This window comes from Mus pahari, chromosome 12 (genome assembly GCF_900095145.1).
Source record: "Mus pahari chromosome 12, PAHARI_EIJ_v1.1, whole genome shotgun sequence".
NCBI classification, from domain to species: domain Eukaryota; kingdom Metazoa; phylum Chordata; class Mammalia; order Rodentia; family Muridae; genus Mus; species Mus pahari.
The window spans coordinates 28222737-28231493 of NC_034601.1; the positions used below are offsets into that span (position 1 = coordinate 28222737).

At 42.8% G+C, this 8757-nt stretch overlaps 1 protein-coding gene across 1 annotated transcript in view; it reads left to right on the forward strand.

Moving 5' to 3' along the window:
* The window catches only part of Osbpl11 (oxysterol binding protein like 11), a 55872-nt gene that overhangs the window by 5902 nt on the left and 41213 nt on the right, over positions 1–8757 (forward strand). The window contains exon 2 of the mRNA XM_021209564.1: positions 6976–7044. Within this exon, the coding sequence (XP_021065223.1) occupies positions 6976–7044 (69 nt within the window). The remainder of the gene's footprint in view (positions 1–6975; positions 7045–8757) is intronic.

The window sequence follows — 8757 nt, forward strand, 5'->3', positions numbered from 1 at the left end:
CAGCCCCCTTCAGGTCCTTGGGTACTTTCTCTAGCTCCTCCATTGGGGACCCTGTGTTCCATCCAATAGCTGGCTGTGAGCATCCACTTCTGTGTTTGGCAGAGATGGAACTTGAGTTGCCAGACTTATGTGATGTGACAAATGCTTTTACCTGTTAAGGTCTCTCTAAACCCAGGGATCCCCTTTCTCTGCCTCACCAGTGCTGTGAGGAGTTTACTAAACCATACCTTTGTAACTCTGAGGGAGGTGGCAGGAAGACCAGGTCTCCTTGTCCCAGGCTGGGGCCCTGAACCCCACACCTTCCTGCCTCCAGCCTTCCAAGTTGATGAAAGACATGTTCCCACCATACCCAGCTAAAGCAGCAGCACTTACTACTTCACAGTGTGGGGGGGTTGAGTATTTTTGTGAAGCCAGTTGTGTCCTGTCTCTGTTTTCCTCAAAGTCATGGTCACCCAGAACCTTGAATTTAAATAGGAAGGGTCTGCTTTTTCGCTCTCTTGGGACTCATGGTATTCAGTTCTTTTTGCCTTATTGGACAAAGTTCTCAGGACCTGGTGACTGATGGTCAGAGACCTTGCTAGTTCCTGGCCTCGTGGTCCTTTCTATAAATTGTTCTATAGTTGGGCTGCTTATTTCATCAGAAGCGAGAATTGAGAGCCAGAGCTCTAGCCAGGCTTATGCTCTCAGTAAGTCACAGTCTTTCTAATCTAAGCATGGAAGTGGCATCACGTCACTTTCTTCCAGGCGTCAGATGCTGTCCTGCACAGGGCATGTCCACCAGCTGTCTGGATCATTGGGTACATGCCAGAGAACGTCGACCATTGTTAGTAATTGATGGAGTCTTTTTTAGTAATTAATGGAGTCTGGATGATCACCTAATATTGAATCATTGTTTCATGCGATCTAACAAATTTGATTTGATTGTTAGTGACCAAGAGGCAGTTAGGTGCTAGGAAATGAGCCGCAGGGACCAGGACACCAAGCAGTAAGGGTAAAAGGAGGAGCGGTTGAGGGGTTGTAGTGAGGAAAGGAAGGACAATTGACCTCAGTTGTCACCCACTTTTAAAATTCTGAAAATGTGGAGGATAAATGAATCTGGGGCAGTGAGATTATGCCCTGGGCTTTACATGTGTCCGGCTTAGTATGCCTGAGTGAATGCCTCACATTTAGCTTGCTTCAGAATGAAGTGGACATAAGTAATCCCACAGTTCTCAGGGGAAGGTAGTGGGCACTGTCCCTGCAAACAGTAGAAGAAAATGGAAGTTGAAATGAGTTGGCCAGGATCCCATAGCTAGTAACTGGAAAAATTTTTATGACTGGTTATTTGCATAGAGGTATTAAAAGAAGATAGGCTGTAAATGAATGGATACTTCCTGATAGTAGTAACTAGTTTAATACATGTTTTGTCTCATGTTTTGCTACTATTCTAACTCATAACAATAATTTTTGAGGCCGTTCAGTGTGTGAACCTCTCTGTTACTCAATTCCCAATTATGTGCACACCCAGCAGAATGGAAGTCTGGCCTTCATTTTCAGTGTCATTGAAAAAAATCAGGGGAGGAAAGGACCTCTTCCGTGTTTGCTGTCTCTTGACTAGTCTAAGAAAACGTTGGTTGAATTTATTCCATTAGCCCTAAATTATCTTTCCTTTAGAGTCATTTATATTCAGTTCACATATGGATTTTACTTACCATTTGTAGAGAGGATGGATTTCTTAATTCAGGGTCCCTTCTTTTTCACTGTGAAAGCTGGCAGTTCATAGATGAATTTTCTCTTTATTTTTCTATTCTCTGTGTTTGCTTTTTTTGTTGTGTTGTTGTTTGTTTTTGTTTTTTGAGACAGGATTTCTCAGTGTAGCCTTTGGATGTCCTGGAACTCCCTCTGTGGACCATGCTGGCCTCAAACTCTGAGATCCACCTTCACTTGCCTCCCAAGTGCTGGGATTAAAGGTTTGTGCAAAGGCAGGCTTACAAATCCGACACTGAGCTGTTTATTGAAATGGATGGAAAGGAACAAACCAAAGAAGTGCTAAAAGGCAGGCTGGGCATGTGTAGCAGGGACTGCCTTTCCAAACTTTAAACACTTCAAACCTTTTATTTTTGGCTGTCTACCAGCTAACCAAGGCTAGCTAAAAGGCGGGTCTCTTTTCTGCATTAGCACGCAATTGTGCTTTTCAGAGGAAGGACTGGCGGAAGCCTTGGAATGTGCCTCTGTCTTCTAGGCTGCTGTTACACAGCCTTGAAAACAACTGTGGAACAAAGGGTGGCCAGTACCTCTGCTCACCAAGCATTCCTTGGAAGACAGATCTTGTGTGCCATTGCTTATATCTTTTTACTGTGATGAAATTTAAGTCTCATGTGATGAAACAAAATCTTATTTGGCAGAGTCAGTAGTACAGCTTGCTGCTTTTTGATAAGACTGTGTTCTAGCCAGGCCTTGAAGTTCTGCCCTTTAACACACTCTGTCCTGGTTGTAGGTGTTGCTTGCCCTCTTTGTGACCTTTGTGACCGGTGTGCTGCAATTGCCCTGAGAACTGAAGTCAGCCTGTCCATTCCCACATAGGAGTCATCTGCCATTCCCTATGAAATTGTAGTCTGCTAATTTGCTGGCTTGTGAATAGGGCAATCCTCAGACCCTCTGTAGTTCTAGTAGAATATCTATTGGAGAATAATAAAATAATAAAATAAATAATAAATAAATAAAATAATAAAAATGATTAGTTTGGGTGCTGGAACAAACCAATGGCTTTTTTTCTCTCACTCTGTCCCCTTCTCATTTCACATCTACTCAGTCAGCAGGTCCTGTCACCCAGCCCTGTTACCATAGCGTCCTGTACTGTTTGATGAGATATTCTTTTTAGACAGATACCATTCATAGTCTCTAGTTTGAAGCTCCTAGATAGTAGATACATAAAATACATGCATGTGACTGTGATGTGAAAGTAGATGCAACACTGCCCAGTGGGACAAAGGGGACTGACGGGAGGGAGGGGCATGGAGAGAGGGTGCTCATATACACTGGGCACTTGAAGGAAAACTTGAAAAGGCAAAGAAGGAAGGCCTTAAAGAGCACACTCCTGTTGTTAGTGTGCTCAGTGCCAGAGGCCTTGCTGCTGTTTGCTCCGTGTGCCGTCTTTCTCCTGGGGAGTCTCTCTTACTTTTCAGTGGGTTTTCAGAGGGCTTTGTAACAATCCCTTTCCCTCTCTCCCTCCCTTCCTTTCTTGTTTCTTTTTCATTTTTGCTTGTCTGTTTGAAACAGGTTCACTCTGTGTAGCTCTGGCTGTCCTGGAACTTGCTGTGTAGATCAGGGTGGCCTCGAACCTAGAGATCTGTCTACCTCTGCCTTCCGAGTGCTGACACTAAAGAGGCAACCCACCACTGCCTGGGAGTCACTTGTTCTTAACTGAAAGGATCTGAAAGCAAGGTTGATTTTAAAGCATTTTATGTAACTTAAGTCTGATAAAGGTTAATGGTTGTAGCCTAACACCTGTGACAGCACCCCTTAGGGAGTTGAAGGAGGAGGGATAGGCTTGAGACATTCAGGGCTAGCCTAGAAGGTAGGTAGGTAGAGAGTGTGTGTGTCTGTGTGTGTGTGTGTGTCTGTGTGTGTGTGTGTGTCTGTATATATAGCAAGACTGTCTCAAACAAACAAAAAGAAGTAAGTATGGAGTAATAATGGAGATTGGGAATTGAAACAATCTAGGAAGAGTGTCAGACTAAAGGTATTAATACCACTGGGCAGATAGAGCCAATTGTGAACCACCCAGCATGGGTGCTAGGAAGAGAACTCAGGACCTCTGGAAGAGCAGTATGTGTTCTCAACCACCAAGCCCCTTCACCAGCTATTTCCCTAGACAGCTTCCAGGACTAATCCCAAGGGGATGATACTTTGAAATATCAGAAATACATCCAGTTTGTGAGCAGTGGTATTAATGAAGATAACTTCTTCATAGCTTAGTTTTCTGTGTCTTTTTAATCACCTGATTCATAGAACATGAAATAGCATGATAAAATGAGGTATGTAATATTTTCCTCAGTTAGCAACCAGATTGTCTTAATATTAAAATGTTCATTAAGATCTGCAAAAATGGCCGGGCATGGTGGCGCGCGCCTTTAATCCCAGCACTTGGGAGGCAGAGGCAGGCGGATTTCTGAGTTCGAGGCCAGCCTGGTCTACAGAGTGAGTTCCAGGACAGCCAGGGCTATACAGAGAAACCCTGTCTCGAAAAAACCAAAAAAAAAAAAAAAATCTGCAAAAATGTATATACTTCTAAGAGTGGACAGTGAGCTAGAAGGTTACACACACTCCTCAGTCACAGACTTCCATCAGATACTTGGTCAACAGTGTTTCAGGCTGAGAGCTTTCAGATTTTGGTGTATGTATGTGGGAATTAGACCTTGGGATATTTGGATTAGGGGATGCTAGCTTGTATTGAAACCAGTCTGGGCATACTCACAGCTCCCCAAGCAACACATTGAGTCTCACAGCATCTTCTCATAGCCAGCAGGTGGCAGTCTTCCCACATCAAACATTGTGCTAACTAGTTTTGGGAGAGATTAAAGAAAGGCTGAGATTGTCCATGCCAAAGGACAGTAGTACTCAAGTTGTTTCTGTACAGTCTGGGGGCTGGTGTTTCATATATCAAAACAAGCAGTAGTCTACACTTACTTATTTGAGTCTTGTTCTTCTATTGCTGTTTTGAGACAGGGTCTCTTTTTTTGTAGCCCAGATTGGCCTTGAACTCAATTCATGTTCCTGCCTTAACCTTCCAAAGGTTGGGACTTCTGGCAGGTTGCCACCATGCCCAGCTTGAATCTGCTTCTTATGAGACTGGATTTATGCTGTTATTAAGTCATTCACCATCACCATCTTTCTTGTCATTTTTATGAGAAAGTTAAACCTTTTTTGAGACTGTAGTTTTATTTATCTCTGGCCTGGTAGCTGACCATGGCTTTGAACTCCTGATTCTTTTGCCTCTTGAGTTCAGGGATCACAGGTGTGTGCTAGTATGCCTTATTTAAAATTAACTTTTTATATGTATTCACCAATAAAGAATTGATAACATTAGAACACAAATCACTGTATTGTGACTTGTGAGGAACCACTTTGGATTATTTTTGTACATAATACTATTGAAATTGTATATTTAGAATTTTACTGTTAGCTATTAAATGACTGGTACAGTAACTTGCAAATGAGGAATGCCATTAGTAAGAAAGGAAAAGTGACTGAATAGAGGTCATGTGGGTGCGTGAAGGTCAGTGTCAGGTGATGTCCTCTATAACTCTCTACCTTTGTCTTTTAAATATAAATACACACACATACACACATACACACCCACACTTAGTGTGTCTGTGTATACATATGCAAAGCATGAGGATGTGCCATGCCTGTGTGTGGAAGTCAGAGAACAACTTGCAGGAGCGGCCTGTTTCCTTCTCCAGTGTAGGCTCCTAGCTGGAATGCCTGTCATCAGATTTGTTGGCCAGTGCCTTTCCCTGCTGAGCCAGGTCTCCAGCCCTCATTTCTGGGATGACCTGTCACTGAACCTGGAGCTCACCAGTTGGCTAGACTGTCTGTCCAGTGAGGCCCGGGATGACTTCCCATTTCTTTCCAACACTGGGATTAAAGGCGTGCGATTGTAATTTTTTTTTTTTTAACGTCAGCTAAGGATCTAAATTCAGGTCTTATTCTTACACAGCAAGCCCTTTGCCCACTGAACCGTATCTTATGACCCCCTTTGATGGCTTTAACATGTCTGTACTTTTTTTTGTTTGTTTGTTTGTTTTTTGAGACAGGGTTTCTCTGTATAACCCTAGCTGTCCTGGAACTCACTTTGTAGACCAGGCTGGCCTCGAACTCAGAAATCCGCCTGCCTCTGCCTCCCAAGTGCTGGGATTAAAGGTGTGCACCACCACGCCCAGCATCTATGCTTTTCTAAAGGTAGTTAAGTTAGTACAGTAAGATTTTAGGAAAGTTTCTCCCTATAATCCACTAGATATGGAGATAACCTCCCTAGAGAACCCTAGAAGTCCAGTTCTTGTGGGATATACTCAGCTGCGGTGCTTCTATGACATGCCACCAGGCAGGGGAGGACACCTTCCAGAGACAAGGCTTGGTGTGGAGAACTCAGACCAAGGAATGACTTTCCAAATGGTGAATTATGAACACCTTGATCCATTGAGGAAATAATTTCTGTTGTGTTCTGCCTGGGGCTTTGTAGGATTAATGCAGAGTATAACACTCAGGTTATGGGGCTATGGAACTGGACAAAAGAGTAAGTCTCAAGGACAGAAACGGTTCAGGGAAAGCAGCCTATATGCTAAGCACCCAGAGCAGAGAAAGATTTTTTAGGAAATTCTTTTGGGGGAGTTGTTTTAAATAGAACATTCACAGTGTATTTGTGTTTATATTTATGTAGCTTTATATTCACATGACTATTTCAAATAGTAATAAGTGGAATACAGTACTTGTTTTGAAGATTAGTAAGCTTGATTCTTTTCACTTTCTCTCCCTTTCCTTTCCTTTCCTTTCCTTTCCTTTCCTTTCCTTTCCTTTCCTTTCCTTTCCTTTCCTTTCCTTTCCTTTCCTTTCCTTTCCTTTCCTCTTTCCTTTCCTCTTTCCTTTCCTCTTTCCTTTCCTCTTTCCTTTCCTCTTTCCTTTTCTCTTTCCTTTTCTCTTTCCTTTTCTCTTTTTGGTCTTTTGACACAAGGTGTTTCCTCTGTATCCCTGACTGGCTTGGCATTCAATATGTGAACCAGGCCGGCTTCAGTCCAACATACAGAGATTCTTCTTGCCTCTGCTTCCTGAGGACATAGACTAAAGCTGTTCATTCACGATCATTGCCTAGAAAATTTAATGAGTTATTGTCTCTGTGGCTGTGTTCAAAACTGAATAGTTGTCTGGGTTTGTTTTTGTTTGTTTGTTTTTGTTTCCTCATATTTCCACTAACTTCAGCTCTGTTTTTTGAAACAGTGATCACATGGAGAGCGTTAATGGCTATTTAATGAAGTACACCAACCTTGTCACCGGGTGGCAGTACAGGTAAGCTGACTGTCCTATGATGGCAGTCTCCTAAGAGGTTGGGAACTGGTTGTATCACATACTACTGTCAGTACATAGCTGGGAAACTTTAGAGGAGGATTTACCACATCTCTCCCACACATGGGAAGGCTTTCTCCTTAGAGATGGAGGAGTTGGCCTGTGTCCCAGTGGCAGCCTCTAAATCTCAGCACTGTTGTTAGGAATAGAGAGGTGCGCTCACCTGCCACGTGCTGGTGCTGTGTGCAGAGGTGAGGCTCTAAGTGGGTATAGTGGGCATTTCTGCTTGATTCTCAGACTGGCCTTGGAGGGTTAGTAAGCAGCCCACAGCCACATAGACAGTTGCTGAGTAGGGAAGCCAGCTGTGCTAAGTACACTGTAGACTTAATAGTTGCAGGGCAAGGGTATTAAGGTTTTACTTTTTAAATTGACATTAAATAATAAGATTTAAGTCATCTAACTCAGTGTAATTAAGTATGTTCACCATTTTATACAACTGTCCGAACCATCGATCTCCAGAACCTTCCTCATCTTCTTGAAGCCCATACCTTTCATATACTTGCCTCCTTCTACAGCCTCCTTCCGTTTCAGTCTCTGGGCGCTACCCCTCCTTCTGCCTCATGCCCGGGGAGCATATACCGTGTGACCTCTTGTGACTTTATTTCACTTTGCACAGTGCTCAGAGTCATGTGTTCTAGATTTATATCATAACTTTGGTGGGGGGGTGTTTTGTTTGTTTTGTGTAGCCTTGGTTGTCCTAGAATTCAGAGATCTAGCCGGGTTTGGTGGCACACGCCTTTAATCCCAGCACTTGGGAGGCAGAGGCAGGTGAATTTCTGAGTTTGAGGCCAGCCTGGTCTACACACAGAGAAACCCTGTCTCGAAAAACCAAAAAAAAAAAAAATAAGAATTCAGAGATCTGCCTGCCTTTGTCTCTTGTGTGCTGGGATTAAAGTCATGTGCCGCACCACCTAGCTCTTTGGTTTTTTTTTTTCTCACTTTATTTTTATATTTTTATATATGGATGTGTCTGAGAGTACACCTCTGTGTGCCTGAGTGTCACAGACAGTGTGGAGATCAGGGTCAGTTCTGTTTCCATCATTTGGTTCCTAGGGATTGAACTTTCTCAGGCCTGGCAGCATTCCTTCATCCACTGAGCCATATTGTTGGTCCATTTTATAAAATTACATTAGTTGATTGATTGATTGATTGATTGTTTTTTGTGTGCGTGCGTGCGTGTGTGTGTGTGTGTGTGTGTGTGTGTGTGTGTGTGTCACAGTCAGAGGAAATCTTACAAGAATCAGTTCACTTTTCATCATTCAGGTCCTGGGATTTAACTCAGTGCATCAGGCTGGCAGAAGCACCTTCACCCAATAAACTATTTCCTTGGTCCACATCATTATTTAAAGGCGTTTGTATATAAAATCGTATTTACCTATCCCTGTATTGATGGACATTTGGGTCGTTTCTTCTTTTGGCAATTGTAAATAAGGCTTTGCTGTGAATGTTGTGCCAATATATGTTGAAGTCTCTACATTTTTGTGTTTATGTCAGGAAGTAGAACTAATGGACAAAACAGTGTTTTTTTTGGTTTTTTGTTTGTTTGTTTTGTTTCTTTGTTTTTAAAGAAATGAACTGCTGCTAGGCATGGTGGCACACAGCTTTAATCCCAACACTTGGGAGGCAGAGGCCAACCTGATCTATGTAGTGAGTTCT